This window comes from Gallinula chloropus, assembly GCF_964237585.1.
Source record: "Gallinula chloropus genome assembly, chromosome: 1".
Lineage (NCBI taxonomy): Eukaryota > Metazoa > Chordata > Aves > Gruiformes > Rallidae > Gallinula > Gallinula chloropus.
The window spans coordinates 158,392,903-158,412,581 of record NC_140085.1 but is presented as its reverse complement, the minus strand read 5'-3'; the positions used below and the strand labels follow the sequence as shown (position 1 = coordinate 158,412,581).

The window sequence follows — 19,679 nt, the reverse complement described above, 5'->3', positions numbered from 1 at the left end:
TATCAGCAACAGCCATTCAAAACTACAGGCTGTACTTTCCTACCTGTTCTGGTAGGATGGTAACTTCAAACAGCTCGAGTTCAACAGAACCCCCAATGCAAAACTTCAAATATACTAAGTTTAGGTATTTTTTAACATATATTTAACGAATTTCATCGTGTACCCTGCAGTTACAGCTTTGGCTTGAAGGCACAAATATTAAGGCACAAATAAATGCAAATAATGTATACATTTCAATGTGTTGTGTGGAAGATAACTTTGTACTACATGGTATTTAGGTATAATGACATGTCATTCAAACGTTTCCTCAAGTTATTTTAATACCTTTTTTCCTTTGATAACCTGGATAAAGAGAGGAATGTATGTTAAATTATTTAACTATTTCTTCAGTGCAAACGTGGTAATTTTCATCCAAAGTACAGAAGACTGAGATTGATTATTTTTTTTTCCCCAGCATTTTGATTTTAGCAAAACAAAACTAGTATTTACATCCATCTTGAACAGCATTATTTGACTTGTTTATCAAAAAATAACTGTGTAGTACTTTTTTGGCTATTAAAAAGCATTTTTGGCTTGTTCGATTCTTTTTTCCTACCAACCTGTGTAGGTACTTAGGCCAGGCAGAGAGGCAGTGGTACGAGAAGGTTGAGCTGTACCCTACCCAATCTTCTGGTTAGACACAGCCATCGTGCTCAAGCCACACTGAGAAAATATTTTGTTTTTTTGCTTGCTCTCAAAATACCTCCAAAAGGAGGAAAAAGGACGCATTCCAATTTTTAAAGTAATCTCCAAATACGCACCCTAGACCTGCTAGGTGTCCTGCACCTGTTTAAATAAAAGAGATCTCTCACTACCACATCACTTCCAAATAAAAACCCAGTCTGCCTAATTTCCTTAGCAATACAAACACAATCAGTTGGAAAGGAAAAAAAAAAAAACATATTGCACTGAAATTAAAGAAAGAGGGACACCAGAATTTTTTCTTCTCAACATTAAATAGGAAGGATGTCCAGTGCAAAGAATCGCCCCCTCCCCTTCCTCTCCCGTTGACACTTGCAAACGTTGCCACTGAGTTCAGGTGGCCTCATGTTTACATTCTGCGGAGAACAGTTAAGGTCACTAGGAATCACAGTGCAGTTTCAGTTATGCATAATCCTGAGGAAGAATCCAAGGAGGAATCTGTGGCAAGCTGACCGTTCTGAGTGATTTCTGGGTAATTCTTACTGAAGAACACCTAGGAAAAAAATAGCAGGTTCTGTGAGCAATTAGGCACCAAACACCTTTCAGTTTCAAAGAAAATTTCTGGAGATAAATACGTGTCCTTAAGGAATTCTGACAGGAACTTCAGGTTAGTGGCATTCAATAACTGTGGATGACTGAAAAATTAGTGAAATTACTCTATGATCTTGCGTTATAACAAAGCGTGAGAGGAACCCCACTCAACCTGTAGATCCACTCAAATTCTGGTAATTCAGATAAATAGATATGTTTTATCGCCTTACATTAAACTGATAAGTAAAATCATTTTACTAGCTGAAAACATGGAGATAAATTAAAAACAGGGTGACAAAGAAGCTGTGAAATCCTGCGTCTGCACAAGGGTTTCTCATTTTCACACAGAAAATGAGCACAATGGATTTGGATGTTAATATCAGGTTGTAATCCCTATATTTTACAAACTATGATTGACAACCATTGAAACTTGGAGGTACACGTATGAAATACCCCAGCGTTTAATTTGTGCTGCCGAGCAGTTATAGGGCCTATAGAAATGCGATCTCTGGATAGCGAACCACAATAATGAAAGGAGAAGCAAAAGCTTTAACAATGACTCAACCAAGCAACTTCTCTAAAATGTAAGATGATACCAAATAATAGGACAGTTCTTTGCCAAGCCTTTGAGTTCCTGAATTCTACCAATTTCTAGCTCAACTAGAAGAGATACAGGTTTCCTGATAAATGTATAATCAGAACATAAAGGAAATGAAATGCTGTCAAGTTTCACTGTTCCACAATCATCAGTTTTTAGTAGCTGTATCATATCTCTGTTCCTTGACAGATGCGCATAACAAAATGAAATAATGTCAAGACTTGTGTGCTCTTATCTAAAAATGTGTTTGGGTGAAAAAGGACTTCAAATGCAATTTTTTTTTTTCCAAAGAAAAATGTGAAAAGTTTTGTTTGAGCCTTTAAAAACAGAAAATGCGCTATCTTTCTGAGGCTGACACGTGTCACGAGTTAGGTCTCATAGTCGAGCTGCTTTGACTACGGCTTAGGAAACATTTCTCCAGTTTATATTTGAGAGTGTTGTCAACAAAGTTCAGTTTGTTTGATAATAATGTCCTTTTCATATATATGAATACATGTATAAGACAGGCGAGATGAAAAAGAAATGTTCTATAGAAGCATTCCCCCGTAAGTGCTGCTGTCACCTTTTGTGCATGCGCTTTAATGCAGGATATATGCATCACTTTAATGCAGGATATACGCATCTTTCCAAGTTTCAAAGAATATTAAGGTCTGATCTGAATCAACAAAAGACCTGGGAGTCCTGTTAAGAGGCATTCCTCTGTAACCAGCCACCATTGGATGCAACAGAGGGAAGCTAATCGGGCACCTGCCTGCACACACACACACACACACTGCAGAGTCGGCAGCCTGAGTTGTGTATTCCCATCCCGATCCTGGTTTAAAACATAAAACTTTGGCATACTTTTAATGCAGCTTTTGAACATGATATATATATATATATATTTTTTTTTTTTTCCTTAATGGAAAGTTAATAGAAAACCTTGGCACATTACTAGAGACGTAATGGAACAGCAGCTCTTTTTCAACTGTCTCATTGCAATTCTTCCCCTGAGCCCAATCCCTCAAGACATTAAATGACCCAGTCTTTATACAAGTTTCTTCCACTGCCAACAGAGCTTCAACCTTTTTAAAAGTCATTGTTGACATGAGATAACACCTACCATTTTAATATTTACACATCTGTCATGGCTTTAAAATAAAGTATTTTTCCCTCAAAGTACTCAAAAATTGATTGACAGAAAACCAGTCCTATCCTGATGCCACAAAGCTTGTGGTAAAGCCTCTCTCAATGCTGCCAACAAGGGCACAGAGAACACATCAACTTTTTTTTATCTGAATACCTGAGCACCTCTTTATTTTTTCCTTTTTAACTGTCTGATGACTATTTCTCCCTTTCCCATAGCATCTTCTCCTAATAGCTATCTGTACACCGAACAAAGATACAAACACGGTCCTATGACACCAAGCAAACCTCTGCTGCAGTCAGGCTCCCAGGCTGGATAATACATATTCAGCTGGCTCCAGTTTCAGCTGTGCCTGTGTTGGGTCTTTTGCCATCTGCGCAAAAAAATGGGGATACTGAGTGACCAAGAGAGAGGCGTAAAAGCAGCAACGGTGATTTGATTTGGAAGTCTGAGCTAAGGGTCCAGCAACAGCTCCATCATGCAACACTCAGCTAAGATGGCCACAAGAGTTGTTTTTATTTAAAACAAGGTTTCTTCAAAGATGCTCGAGTTAAGTCTTCATATTTAAGGTGTGTAGTCCCTCTTCATTTGCACTTAAGGATATATGCCGAATCCGTACTGTTCCAGGAAAGGCATTTCAAGTCTCACCTTACTGAAAGAAGCTCTTGGTACAAGCTTGTTCTGCGCAAGATTCAGGTCCAGAATGCAATAAATCAAATAATCATTGCCAAAGCATGGCCACATTCCAAACCATTTCACTTAGCAACCCGCTGCAACGCCTTTTGAAAAGTATGTATATATGTCATATTACCATTTCTTTTTATGTGCAGCACGCTGTTTTTCAACAACAGGAAAAAAAAAAGAGCTGTTCTTCATAGAAACAGTTCTCAGTAACCGCAGCAGAAATGTGGGAGCAATACGTGCAACAGCCTTAGGAGTGCAGAAAGAAAAGCCACTGGAATCAGCTCTTCTGACTAAGCAACTTCTGAAAGCATGCGTGAAGCACAGGGGACAGCAGTAACAAAAACCTTGAACTAACATCCAAGCCCTTCAAACAGAAAGAACTGTAACTGTGCTGCTGGTAGCTGCTGACTAGAGATACAGTCTCTTGATTCCCATATTTTTGGGCTGAGAGTGGATAAGCACCATGCTTTGCATTCTTGGCAGATGCTAAAGCTTGTATCTGCCTTCTAGCCTGGGAGTTAGCAAACTTTTTCATCAAACCACATTTCAGCAGAGACTGGTTCCTGGATCTCTTCCCTTCCTGTACAAAATCACATAACATTGATGTGGTAACTGCAGATGACTATATGGGCAAGTAACATCAGGCAATTATTTTTATATATTTTGAATTTTATTTTAATGCAATTGTGCAACTGGGGAGGGCTACAGGGAAGGAAGGAGAGACAGGACGACACAGCTAAATTGCTACAGATGACAGCTGGGCAGCCTCACCTCTTGCCATACCAAGGATTGTGCCTTAGGAAGCCGGCCTTCACTTTACAGACAAATGCCAGTCACATGAACATGAAGGTAATCTGTTTAAATTTCATTTATATAACCTCCAGGTTGTCATCCACATGCCACAAAAAACATGGCTAACCCATTCCTTGTTAGTAGCACAATGTAAGCGGCTACACTGCAACAGCAGAGGAGGACAGCAGGACTCATCACATAGTCTACTTGAGGACAAAGCTGTTTCTTCAGTTTTGAAATTAGCGAATTTAGAGTGTAGACTCCCAGCTGCAAAGCTTCACTTGAAAAATTCTTTAATAAAAAGTTTCAGCAGCTCTAAAAAATTCTGGGAATATCAACAGGCACAGAAATCTCTTCCCTTATCTTCAAAAAGTCCAGTAAAATAGCCTCCAGACATGAGCATGCAGCCTTCATGGCAGCACATTTCTCTTTTTTTTTTTATCCAACTTGCTGGAAATGAGTCTATTTTTACCAGGAAACAGCCAGACACCTGCCATTTTGTTTCCCGCCTTTGTGTGTCCCTTCCCATCTACCGGTCTCGTTTCCCAGGAAACCGCTCGGAGTTTGTGTTCCCCAGGCACCTGCCATTTTGTTTCCCGCCTTTATGTGTCCCTTCCCGTCTATCGGTCTTGTTTCCCCAGGAAACCGCTTGTGGAGTTTGTGTTCCCCAAGCTCCGCTCCACACATGCAGGAGCCAGAGGAGAGGAAAGCACAGAGGCTGGAGACAAGCCCTTGGGAAGGCCCTCTTGGGTCGCTCCATGCCTAACGCGAGTGTCCTGCTTGCAGGCCGAAATGTGACATTAACGTGACTGTGAAGCAAGCTGCTGCCAAAACTGAGAGCTGCCAGTCTCATCTGGAGCTGTACTGAAACTTCACCAGCACAGAGAGAAATAAAACCCTGCTCTGGACATCCTGTGTGGTAAATTATCACAAAGGAAGAAATCAAGCCAAAAGCCAGTTGAAATGAGTTCCCTCAATGACAGGTCATTTTTTCTTTTTATCTTCTTATCTCTCCTTCAGCTTTCCATCTGAAAAGTGGAGATGATATAGCCTCACCTCAGAGGCATATTATGAAAATTAATCCATTGATGTTTCTTAAACACTTTGATTGCCAGAGGAATGCTCACAATTACATTAATAATTCTGTACTCAGAGTAGGATTTGAATAGTAAGCAGTAAATCAGGCACAGAGCCTTATAGGGAACAAGGAAGAAAGAAAACATTCAACAGCTGTTTCTGAATTGAGCCCTGCTCGTCCTACGTGCAGGACAGAGCAGGACAGAGCAGCGGTATGAGAATGAAGGCAAAGCACAAAAACAGGAACACGATCACACACCATAATACAATGCACAGGTACTACACCTTGAACTAAAATTTGATGGTCCCCTTAAAAAATATAGAAATTACAGATAAAGGCTGGAGTCTGCAGCCCTAATGTATTTTTACAGGAAGTTTTTTCCAAGATCAATGCCCAGCAGAGGTATGTCATCTATTACTTACTCTTATCATTGTGTGTACATACAGAAGGATGCAAGAAACCCAGTGTCTTTCAGCTCGGGGTATATAAACACAATTATCATTTGCAAGTGTCTGCATATCCCACTAAAAAAAGGCATTGAAAAGGATTCTTTAGTGGAAGGCTAAACAAATTCTTTAGCACAAGGATAACTGTAACACTGAATATGCTAACTTGAGATAAATGAGCTGCAGAGACAAACTTAATCACTCCTCCCTCTAAAATTACCCGTTTTGCTGTTTCCATTAGAGAAGCTGCTTCAGTCTTGCCCACTTGTTGCACCATTTTGTAAAAAAGGCCGTCTTGTTCTTGCAGCAGAATGTAAGGTTCACCATATTCTTTCAGTCTTCCTGCATCTAAAACCTGTTAAGTCAGCAGAAACCAACATATTAACATAAGAAATTAAAACCCAAATGTCAGACACTATAAGCAAGGAGGGGGGATGTATGCACTTTAAGTGCTACGGTAAATTTTGTATCCTGAAAAGGAAATACGTCCTCTTCCAACTAGCATAGTACCTTCTTTGGTTTGTAGTCCTGTCTTACGATTTTAGAGTGCCCTACAGCCATTCCACCTATAAGAATCCAATGCAAAGTTATGCAGAATATGGAAATACAATGTTTGTGAAGCCAACAAAGCAGATTATAAGATTCATTGTGTAAGAAAGAAACAAAGAAGCCTAAAATGGGCTCTGAAGTAAACTGCTGTGGGTGAAAAACCACGCAATAACCACCAAGACGGTTAAGGGAGAGTAAGTAGGTCTCTTGGATTAGAGTAGGTGAAGATGTAATTAAAGAAAATGAGGGTGTTGCTGAAAAGATAAACAATATCTAGCATCAGTTTTTGCCAACTACGAATTAGAAATATACTTACCCTGAACCTATCCTTTCTACATAAAAAAAAGATGATGTGCAACCAGGGACATAGGCACCCAAAAGGGAGGGAGAGGGAAAAAACAACAGAGAAATTAAAAAGGCATGAAGTCAGTAAGCCCCATGAGGGTATAAACAGTCAAAAATACCAGAAAAAAAATTGACAACAAGCTGGTTGTACCTCTAAGAAAATATTCTCATACCAGTAACTCTACTTAAGGACTGTGGGGTAGCAAATCTTGCGCTTAGGTTTTGAAAAGCCTTATGGGATCCATTCAGGGAACTTTCAGACTAGCGTATATATTCTGAGGTATGATGGCAATTTAGTTAAAGCAATCATTAAAACACAAGTAGCAGACACACAGATCACAGGTAGAATTTGTTCTCTACAGTTCTATCAAAAATAAACTGTATCTCACTGATCTGACACAACTCTTAATGCACCAGAAGAGAACTAAAGGATGAATGGTTTACATGGATTTCCAGAAAGGTGCCTGGTGTGACTACACAGCTACACTATGAGGGAAAAAATTCTTTCAAGAACCTGGACAGAAAACAGAGATTAGAAATAAAAAGTGCTTTCTTCTTTGTGGACAGCTGAACAGGTAGGAACTGGTGGGAAGCACATCGTTTTGGTCTACGTGGTAACTACACATGTGCTGGTCATCAGTGAAAAAGGAGCTATCAGAAAAGTGACAAACCTGCAAATGACACAAAAATGTGCAGGTAAGTCTAGACCAGAGGAGATTCAGATGCACCAAACAGAACGAGAAACACAGTAGCAGGAAACAGTCAACAATGACAAATGTACCAACTGGCTAGATTAATGGTATTGATTCAAGAAAGAGGTTTGGGTATCAGTCTGCAAGTTCAGCAATTTAGTCCATATGTAGGAGCAGTCAAGTTAAAAAAGAAAAGAAAGAATTTATGTGAAAATACAAAGTAGTTCAGAAAATATATAAATATTTTCCTATATAAATAAAAACCTGAACACGCACGGTGTCCTACTGAAAAAGATACTGACACAACAGAGGGACTTCAAGGACTGGTAACACAAGTCATAATTGCAGTGTACATACTTGTGAGAAAGGAAAAAAACCCAAGAAAAATCTAAAAACTGGACCGCTGTTTATTTCAGGAAAGAAATGAATAAAAGGTATTATGAGGACAACTTCCAAAATAGCAAATAGTTTGCAAAGCTCTGTTTGAAAGAAGAAACTCCAATAAGCTTGGAGACAGACTGAAAGTCCTGTGAGGAAACTTTCAAACATGCACTTTGCCCATGCAGCTCGTTAAAATAGAACATTCTGATGGCCAAGAGCTGGGGAGACCTCCAGGCGGCCTGGACCCTGCTTAGTGAAGCAGGACAGCTGAGCTGAACCCTTTGCTGGTACTCATCCTAAAACTGCAAGCTGCCAAGAGGGCTGTCGACTTGTTTGACACTAAGGGAAAGGCGCCCACTCCTCTGCTCTTGGTTCAGTTAGGTCCATGGTACTTGAATGGAAAAATAACTCAGCCTACAAGGGCAGCATCGTTACTTCTAATTCTGTAAATTGCCTGCACAGAGACCTACGAGAAACTATTTGCTGTTTTCAACGGCTCGGAACTTAGAACATCCATCTTATACTATGATTTTCCCTTGCAAGCCGTCTCCAGTGCTGTTTGGTACACAGCTGAAGAAAGCGCTCATGGAAAACAAAAATTAAGTATCAGTAATACTGCAGAGCACAATATATATTAATATACAACACCACAGTATTTCGCCTGCAAAAGTATACTTGTGCACATGGTGATTTTTCAGTATACTTAGTCCTGTCCCATTTAGTTTGAACATTTAAGGATTAATTACAAATACAATTTTAATCACCATCTTTTATACACTACAGTATATGTCACAGTTAAGGGCAGCTTCCTTAAAAATGCAATACATTAATTTATCACATAGAGTTCTACATAATAAGTAAATGGGGCTGCCACACCACAGGACACCTTTTGTGCCTTGAATAAGTGTAGCTGGGTTTTTTTTCAGCGTAGCAGATTATGTAAACCGGTCCTTAAGAAAGAAAACTAAAAGCATCTTCATGACATGTGCCTACAACAGAAAAGTAGAGGGATTTTAAAAATTTATATTACTGCGATATTAGAATTTTAACGTTAATTTTGCAAATATCTGAAACAACCACAAACACGGACATTCTGTCTCCTCCAGAGAACCTGGGAGGGAAAAAGGAAAAATTTATTCTTCCTTGACATGTTTTAAACAGCCAAGTCAGAAGATGAGCGGATCGGAGAGATATGTGTGTCTAGAAAAATTCCATTCACACATTAAACAAATCGTTAATCTATTTATATCCCTTTCCTGGGGAGTAAAGCCAAACTTTATTTATGAAAATAGACAGAAGAAACACAGGGAAAACAAGCCATGTTGCCTTTAAAAAAAAAAATCTGGAAGAAAAAAAAAAAGAAAAAGATTGAAACTGAACAGACAACATCATTCCTACAAGACAGGAATTCTTCCTAAAACCTACTAGTGAAAAACACTGTTTCTACTAACTGCTGTTGGCTACAAGACAACGGAGAGAATTTAAGCTAATCTACTTGGTAGTTACACATTTATATATTTATACATTTATAAAAAAGCGCTTAGACAAAGAGATAGGTGCTCTTCTTCGGAGAAATGCGCTCTGATAACATTTAAATAAATAAATAGGTACTTTGGCTAAGGCTTTGCATACTCTTACTCACTGACTCCAAGCCAAATTAAAATCATTAGGACTTCAAAAAGCCAGCTAATCATTCAGGAAAGGTGGAATCTGGTGTTTACCAGCCACATGTTTTCTGATCAAATTGCATGCAACCCTTATCACTGCACAATATGACCAAATCGAACCCAGATGCGTTCCAAGGCAGTTGTACCAGTGGAACTTGTACAGAAAAGCCAGAGAAGCTTGTAGCTGGTGAAATCAGATTGGCACCGTGATTATGGAAGATGCAGGCAAGAGCACGGGACTCTGAATCAGACTGGGATTTCATTACAGAACCCAACACAGATATTGGGAGAGGGATTTTAGAGAAACCAGTCAACTTTTCAGCTCCTTAGTCTGACCTTTTGTGAAATAGACCAAATAAAGTCTCACAAAAACAAACAGAAAAAAGCTATATAAACCTAAGAAGTCATTCATAAGCCAGGGCCAGATCCTCTACTGTCTGGCAGTGACTCCTCTTTTACTTCGCCTGCATTGTTCTTGCCTTTGCAGTTGGGTCCTTATGACTTCAACAGAACCAGAGCATGAGTTTCTACCTGATCCCAAATTCGCAGAATTTCCTGAGTTGGAAGGGACCCATAAGGATCGAGTCCAACTCCTGGCTCCACGCAGGGACACCCAGGTCAGAGCAGCTGTCTGAGTGCATTGTCCAGACGCTTCTGAACTCAGCCAAGCTCTGTGTTGGGACCCCTTCCCTGGGGAGGGGGTTCCGGTGCCCGACCACCCTCTCAGCAAAGAACCTCTTCCTAACATCCAGCCTAAACCACCCCTGTCGCAGCTAATCTGATGATTCCTGCAACTAATCTATATTGTACGTCTGCACAGGACTTTGGTAAAACAAATGTTAATTTTGTAAGTGAATTTCAAATCTTGTTTGTGCATTAATGTAAGTTAAAGGAGTGTCATTATCCACAGAAAGAACACAGACCCTCAAAGATGCTGTAACAAATACCATGTAGTTATGGCTATCCATAGACACAAAAAAGAAAGTTCTAAATCCTGCATTTTCTAACTTTCAGCAAGAAAAGCAGGCAAACCAAGAGAACAATAGTTATAAAACATTCTGAGAAAAAAAACCCAGTCCAAGGTTGGAAGTGTTCAGCAACAGAGGAGGGGGGCATGGGAATTTATTTCAATTATTACTGAGGAATGACTAGTATTCCTATTCACGTTCATCTTCACCATAAAGCCAGAGGGAAAATGGGACATTTAAAAGTTGATCATAAATGTTTTTATTTCCTATTCAAAAGGAAAATAATTCAAGCAAATTATCTCCTAGGGGATACATCTGATTTAATTTAGACTTGGAGAAGACATCACCAAACAACAAAATTATTATTAAAGTTCAAAACTCTGCTAGGAGTGCAACTTTGAACAATGTTTTCCTCAGAGAGCATACATCAAGATGATCTTCAATACAGTCCTGGGAAGAGGAGAATATTCAGGAGATGCTTCTGGTTACATCATATTGTAAGAAATATATTTACCCAAGACAATACATAGCTTTGTGGGAAAGAGTCAACAGCCTGTGCTCTAGTTGGCATTAAGTTCAGATGCAAGCATGTTCTGTCTCTTCCGTCTCATCATGGTTTGTCAAAACAGATCAGAAACATGTACATACTTCTCTGAAGAATCACTTATAAATATCAACCTATCTAAACAGGTTTGCGAACATCGAAGAACACTGAGAAGGCTGCATACATAATTAAGGAACCATTTTAAACTTTGGGGTTTCTTTAAGGGGTTTTCTTTTTCCCCTCTTCTTTTAAACTTCTGATGGTGGAGCTTTTTTAGCTGTCTTTCAGACTTTTGTTTTGTTTCATTTTTTAGAGTTCAGGTTTAATCTAAGTATTCCCCGGGCTCCTTCAGGGTTCCTACACAAATTGCCAGTAACTCCAGACAAATTTGGTGTCAAACAACACACAATTCACACATCATGTGTACAAACAAAGGAGTTTACCTTCTTATAATTGGAATTACTATTTTCCAACATTCCAGAGTTTAACTTTGCTGTAACAATGCCAAATCTGCCACTCGTCACTGGGATTTGACATGTAGCCCCTCCCCCAAATACCTTCCTCTGCTTCACAGAAAAGGCAACTTCAGACAGTTTGTTCTGTAACCAGCAATAGTGGGTTTCTTTAAACTGAAATCAGTCTTGAGCTGTATCTCTAGAAGAACTGCATGTGCTACACTGCCCAATAAATTGTTCGACATAAGTTGCCTTTACTTTTCTTGCAGGGACTTAAAAATCTCTCTCCTTTTTCTCCATCTGATGGCACCGCACTGTAGGCTGGCTGGAATGTTGGGGGAAAAATATCAATTATGCAGTGTAGTAATGAGTCTTATTCTACTGATAATCAATCAGGATTAACCCCTTCTGCATCTCATTGCAGGAAAGCCTGCTAAGCAGTCACCGTTTCTTGCATGGTTCAGTTGCCTCACCTCAAAACATCTGATATACCAGTGCAAGTTCAACCTTCCCCACAGAGAGTATGAAAAGACCTCATGCCAGTTTTTACCAACAGCTGGACACCCTGACAAAAGTCTCCCTTGGTCAATCAGTAATGACTGTTTCCATCACTGTAAAGCCATGTTTCTCAATGGGATTGCAGAGTGGCTCATGCGTGATCCCGAAGTGACAGAAGACATACTTCAGCTTAAGAAATCCCACTTTTTAGTAAAGCTTTTGAGGGTCTTTGGAAGTTAGATAAGCTACAAGGATATTATACTTTTCAAGAGGTTAAGGGATATTGTTGCAGATGGCTGGGCACGTCTCTTGGTTTTATCAGTTTCTGATGACAATGAACTTGTGGCTCAGCTGCCAGGCAGAGTTTTACCTTATCAGAAACCGTCCGCTCAAAGCATCAGCCACCAGCATGTCCTGTCCTAATTTGCTTTAAAACAGTAATACAGTATTTCTGAGAGCACAAAAAATCATTCTTTAAGATGCCTTACTATTTCTAGTATGGTCTGGATTCCATACCACTGTCTTCAAAGAAACATGATCCGACCATCCTGTCCTTATACTGATGGAAACACATCCACACATAAATGCCTGACGGAATGTGAGATCAAGATTCATCAAATATTGGCCTTGCTTCCAGCAGGAATTCAAATCCAGCTCTTCATTTGAATGCTCCCAGCTGAACTACTGCCTCAATAATTAACTGTTTTACTTAGGCAAAAGAAGAATCTTGTTGGGCAGGCCTTTCGATATTTGGAGCAGATTTAAGAACTCAAAAGGTTCCAGTGTTTTGGAGAGCTGTGGATTAAAACTGGCAAAGAGAATCAACAATCCTAGTACCTTTTCAAGCTTTCGAAAGATCTTGACTCAGTTTAGAGACAGTTGTGCCAGGTGTGATATGTACAACTGCTGCAGACACTTTCATTCAGCTAACAACACTTACTCAGACACATGTCCACAGCACACAGCTCAGTATTTTATGCAAAACTTGGCCTAAAAATCACTATCTTAATGGTAAAGATGCACAAATCACTTAGCTTTGAAAACAATATTGGTATTTGTTGAAGTCTATTATTAAATTCCAAGAAAGAACATGGAAGGATCTGGTTTTCCCTTGTGGTTTGCTTAAACATCACCTCCGTGTCAGATGATCTGAGAACAGTGGAAATTGCTTTTGTTCATATTCAAAACCAAACTGATAATTTCTGAAAAAAAAAAAAATCACCTGATAATTACTCAGCTCTTCCAGACACTCTGCAAGTCTTGTGTTACCGAACAAAAGGAGAAACATCAGCTGGCCAGATGGGCTCCAATACAGCCAAAGCCAAGCAGGAAGGCTGGCATTAATCATACCCAGCATCTGTTGGAATGGCTTAAAAACTCCAAAGAGACTCCCTGAAATTTTTCATCAGCCCTTATAGTTAAATGCTGAGATCTCTCCTAAATTTTCATGTGATTGTTTGGATCCTGAAAACATAGACATGCAGGCCCTTTACGGAACATGCACACAAACTATGTTTTTGCTGTGCACATACTGATATTCAGGTATCTTGAGACAAATATTTTCTACCTCCCCTCTGCAAAGCACCTCAGCTATCAGCATTAACTTTAATCTTCTGCTCCATGCAGGCCCCCTTCTGTGACTATCCTTACCATCACATTTCTTTACCCAAGAGTTTGGTCCCACAGCATGGTTGAGATTTTTCTTACATTGACTAAAACCCAATGAATTTAGTTCCAATATTCCCTAGCCTGTATTTTCAAGAAAAAGGCCTGGTCAAAAAAGCAGTTTTATTAGTGATTATGTCATTAATTTAATAATGACAGCAGGTGCACAACTATGAATGTAGCAACTTTACTGTGGGTTACTGGAATCAGATCCACAAGGTACTTCAAGGTTTACTATGAAGAATTAGGTGCATAAGTATCTTTGGAGACCAGATTCCTAGTTTTGAGTATTTGGCTTTGATTCAAGCTACTGTAATCCAGTAAGCTCCCTATTCTTTTAAGAGAATAGACTTCAATAGCACAAGTATAATATGCAATAATATTTCACCACACTCAGGATACTGGACTAACACAAGGCCAAAATCCTTTCAGCACTGTGCTCCAGAGCGAAAAATATACCCGTTTTATACCCTTGCAGTTCTCCTACTTTTGAATTTGCAAGGACTGAACAACAGCTCTGAATGCAGCCCTAATTACTTTTACGGAACTTCCATGTTTAACCATTCCCAGCTCCAGAAAAACCTAGTCTTGCCCAATGACCTGTCTTAAGACATCTTACGGACTCGAGGGCCTGCATCTGACAGCAAGTAGCTCTCCAGGAAAGCAGCAGTCCTACAAAATGAATCAACACTAATGGTGATGTGCAGAGTTTTTGCAAAGAACTAGGACTGCATATTTATCTTGTGACATACATAATCCTCCCTAAAGGGAACAGTTAAGTTTTGCTGAAAACCTATTGTAAAACCTATGCAAAAACTATTTCTGTACCACAAACAGCGTGGCCAGCAGCAGGGGAAAAGTGACCCTGCCATTCTAATCAGCACTGGTGAGGCTGCACCTCAAATACTCTGTTCAGTTTTAGGCCCCTCACTAAAAGGAGGACACCGAGCTGCTGGAGTGTGTCCAAAGAAGAGCAATGAAGCTGGTGAACAGTCTGGAAACCAAGTCTTGTGAGGAGCAGCTGAGGGAACTGGGGTTGTTTAGGCTGGAGAAGAGGCTGAGGGGAGACCTTATGGCTCTCTACAGCCACCTGAAAGGAGGCTGTAGCCAGGTGGGGGTTGGTCTCTTCTCCCAAGTAATTAGTGACAGTACGAGAGGAAATGGCCTGAGGTTGTGTCAGGGGAGGTTTAGAATGGATATTACGAAAAAAATATTTACTGAAAGGGTGGTCAGTCATTGGAACAGGCTGCCTAGGGAAGTGGTGGAGTTGCCATCCCTTGAAGATGTTAAAAAAAAAGTGCAGATGTGGCACTTTGAGACATGGTTTAGCAGCCATGGTGGTGTTGACTTGCTGACCTTTAGAGGTCTTTGCCAACCTTAATGATTCTATAAGTCACATCAATTTCCCAGCAGTGATATTTAAATGTAGCAAAAATAATAAAAAAAAAGCCACCCAAAACACATGCCATGGACCAGCATTTATGGCTTTAACTCAGCACTAGCAACCTAAGTGTACCACCACTACCATTCTACATTCTCCACACCTCCAGCTGAAGTTGGGCCACTGCAGCAAAAGCTTCTGTGAAGGTATCAGCAGGGCAGCTGGGGCTCCCCCACCCCCTTCAAGAGCTCTGCTTCTCACTGGGCTGCAGATTCAGACTCCCTCATGCTTATTCTCCCTCTAGCTCCATGACACTTATGGCAGCACAGTGCTTCAAAAGGAAGGGTGGAGGCTGGCCTTAATCTGACCACCCTGTATATGCTGGTGGGTATGGCATCTTTCTGGGAATGAGGAGCATTGCATCCAGACCTCTGGAGAGAAGAATCCACAGGACAGATGTCTGCACTCCCTGGAAGAACACTGCCATCCCTAAGCTAAGGAAGGGCAGCACAGCCATCACTATTGTATTTGTTTAGGTGTCCACTGCATCATCTCTGATTGGATGGATGAAGGATACTAATGTGCAGTACTGTGTCAGATTCCAGAACTCTAGAGAGAAACAAGTGCTCAGACCTTGTCTACTGCATAGCATTTTCTGTCTAGCTGTAGGTGACACCCCTTTCACCATGCAGACTGTCAGGATCTCTCTCCAGAGTCTCCCCTTTGCTTCCAAGATGTTTACACCAATTTTTGGTGGACTGACTGCCCTGTTGAGGCTAGATGTTTACGTGGTGCCTGATTTACGAGGCTCAGGTGTTCCATCACAGTATATGTAACGTAACATCAGGAAAATGGGAACAACTGAACTAGGGAGGCTTACCAGAAAGACGTGGGAAGTAATCTTCTACTGACCAAAAAAGCAACTCAAGCCTGGCTGTGAAGCACGTTGTATTGTTACCCTGAACATTAGTCACTTCAGAATGTAACCACAACAGGTTTTCCCATAAATAAAACAAATCTCTTCCCATGATTCTCTTAATCAAAAACTTCCCATTTGAATGACAGTTTTTAATTACTAGATTAAGTTCTGCTTGCATAAAGAGTTTCCATTTCAAAGAAGTATGGCACTGATATGGAAAGTCTCTGTGGAGAAACATCCTCGTCATTGGGAAACGCACACGTTTTGACTACTCTGTGGCTTTCCTATAGAGAGACCATGGCGTAGTGTATGGAGCGAACAACTGCACCAGGCTCTTGCCAGGTGCACATACCAATCCACTATGTCCCTGGGTGCTCAATTTCTGTGTTTCTGTTTTCCCCTCTGTAAAAACACAGTTTCTAAAAAGTATTTCTCAACCTGGAGAAGGAAGCAGAGAGGAGGGGGAGGAGTAGGTGATGGGGATTTTATGAGATCCCACTGGAAAGCTTGGGAGTGGTGCTTCTTGGCTGCCCCAGGTTCCTCCTGGCTGGGCTTAGTGAGCTGCAGATACAATTTAGGTAAAAAAGCCCTCACCCTGGGAAGGTGAGGACAGGATGAGGAAAGCAGCTGCTGTGGTGGTGGAGAAGCTGCAAGAAACAAGGGGCCAGCAGAGCAAGCCTGAGCTGAGCTTCTGCCAGGACCTGCCATCACATAAAGAACAACTGCAGCATTTATCCCACTGTCCCCTTCTGCTGGGGATCAGGGTAGCTGCCTGTGCCAATGTGCTGAAATGGGAACTGCTAGCATCTAACTGGGGGAACTACAACTTGGGTTCTCAAACTAATGAAAAAAGAGGAATGAGAAAATATCCGATGGGACTCTGGAGTAGCACAGAGGGAATAAAAGAGGGGGCGAAAAAAAAAGAGATCTTGAAAACCGCTGGATTATAATTTTATGGTAGTATTATTTGACGGCCTGACTTAACAAGTCTTTCCAACTTTGGTTCCAAAGATTGTATGGATACTTCCCTATCTCACCCAGGTGTTTGAAGTTTAATTAATTAATGTTTGTAAGGAGCGTTACAATTTCCAGATGAAAGGTCCTATGCAAGTGTAATGTAGTATTACTCATTGAGGTGATTGGGTTAGAGAGTATCACGTTACACAATACATCTCTTCCCTCAATGATTTGAAGCGTTTGAAGTTCTGATAAAATGTATTTATCACTAAGATAGATATAATGGAAATACTCTTAAGGCGTGACCTGGATTATGAAACCAGAGGTATGGTTTTGGGAATGGAACAAACGAGAATTAAAACAACTCCCCGGGCCAGATTTGTCTACAGTTGTATAAAATGTATTCTGCTCTTCCTTTTACTCCTCTCCAGTAGGCTTTTCTTCTCTTCTAAAATAGAACCGGTTATTACCATGGGTGTGAGCAGACATGCAACAGTTCATGTTCAGTTCCTATTTCCATACTCATTCAACCTGACATTTTCTCAGGACTTCCTCAAAATTCTTTTCTGTTCTTTTTTTAATCTTTAGATTAACCATAAAGGTGAACATTTTCTTCTTTGGAAAGTTCTGCTTTCACCAGCAATCAAATGGGAGTCAATATGCTCAATACAGGGTTGACATTCAAAGCTATTTAGATGAGGACAGGGTAAAGGACTAGAGCAGCATCAACTTCATGACCCTCAACAATGCCAGATGCAAAGTTCTGAAATCTGGAACAGACTAACCCCCCTGGGGGAGTAACTGCCTGGGCACCAGTTGTGCTGAATAAGAGGTGGGGTCTCGGTGGGCAGTAAATTGGACCAGAATCAAGCAGTGTGCCATAGGTATTGACAGGAGTGCAGATCAAAGGAACTGCTTTATGCAGCGCTCACCAGATTAACTTTCCTCAAAATCTGTTCCAAAAATAACTTTGTTCATTATTTGTCAACAGACAACTGTCAATATTCCAACTGCCTGATTCCATCTTTGTTCTTCTTTCCTCATTCTCTAACCAAGTTACCATGATAGCAAGCAGCAGAGATTAGGGATGGCTTATAGATAAAGGCACTGCTGAATCCAGGGGTCTTGGTTACAGGAGAAACAAACCCAAGGCTTGTAATAATACCAAGTAATGGAAGAACAATGCACTTCAGTTTCTGCATTTTTACTCTTAAAAAAGAATCTGCATCAAGTTAACGTTCAGACATGATCGACTTGCCAAATTTTAAAATACACTCAAAACTTCCTATAGCTGTCTTCTCAATTTTTCTGATATTTAAGTAAATGATTAATTAATTAAATGATTAATTTCCATGAATGCTGTTAATGGCACTCATTAATAGCTAGTCTTCTAGTGGGATATTCTTTTTCCTTGCATTTTTAAACACACATTTTTCTTGTTCTTCAAAAATTCTGCTATATTCCCAGTAGGAGTTACATGCCTGAGTAAACCAAGTAATTAAAAGTGTAACAAAAGCACACCTGCCATAACTGTGATCATTCTAAATATGAGATCATATTTCTGATTTGTCCAGAAACAGAATCAATAAATGAATAAGGATGTAAAAAAAACAGGTTTGTGAAGGGGTCACATATCAATTTCCTCCTCTTTTAATGTCCTACGGTTCTCACCCTGCTCTCTCTCCCCAGCAATACAGAAATACATAAGACAACCAAAAGGGAGCAAAGGAAAAAGATGAAAAATAATTACAAATTACTAATGACTGTGGACTCAAAGGCACATCATCTTGCAAATCTATTCCTTAATACTCTAAAAAGAGGTCAAAGGCATTCAAAAAAGCCTGTAATAGACAATGTATGAACATAAATGGACCTTCAGAAATCTTTATAGTGGCTAAACTGAAATAATATAAGGTTAATAATGTACAGACTCTAAATATGCAATGCAGTAGCTATATAGCTGTAATAATACTGCGCAGTCTGGGGAGACGGGCGATTTCCATGCTTTGTTCCAATGATTTTTGACAAAAAACAATGCTAATGAAACATCTAGTCTTCACTACACCTGCATGATATTAAAGGTAAATAGGAGAAACCATCTTCGCGGAAAGGGCATTCTGCACATAACATGTTAATCGTAGTTGCTGAACCAAAACCCACAGAAATCCCTTTGGACAGCTAACAAACACACAGAGCTATTAATTAGGTCACAGTTGTTTCCTCACAAGCCTTTTGTTCACTTTAGTTGTAGAAAAACACCAACATATCCATTAGACCTGTGGGGAGGTATTCACCAGTGAAGAAAATACTTATTTATTATACGCTAAATGCTTGCAATTATATGACTACTTATGGCAGTTCTGCTGGTTTCTCTCTTTGTAAGTAAACTATAATCACTCAGTTCACAATCTACCCCATTATACCCTGCAGAACACCACTCACCTCGGTAGATCCAATTGTTTCATTTTGTATACTTCAGGCAACCACCATTGTAACTCAATCACAGATTTTAAAATGTTCTGAGCACCCAGTAAAATAAAAAACAACACCAAACCCACATCATGGAAAGAATTAACATGCTTCATTTTCACAGAACCTAAGTTGAAGAATGTATTTTGTGAAGGTTACCACCAAGAGGTGAATTGCAATTTCTGCTTGAAGC

The 19,679-nt window shown here is 40.0% G+C and overlaps 1 protein-coding gene across 2 annotated transcripts in view; it reads right to left on the bottom strand.

The window, feature by feature from the left end:
• Nucleotides 1-1,126: 1,126 nt before the first annotated feature.
• ABCC4 (ATP binding cassette subfamily C member 4 (PEL blood group)) overlaps nt 1,127-19,679 on the bottom strand; it is a gene marked incomplete at both ends in the record, with an annotated part of 145,879 nt that continues 127,326 nt past the window's right edge. For both annotated transcript variants that reach the window (XM_084279539.1, XM_084279540.1), the window contains 2 exons: nt 1,127-1,234; nt 6,217-6,351. In XM_084279539.1, coding sequence (XP_084135665.1) covers nt 1,127-1,234; nt 6,217-6,351 — 243 coding nt within the window. The remainder of the gene's footprint in view (nt 1,235-6,216; nt 6,352-19,679) is intronic.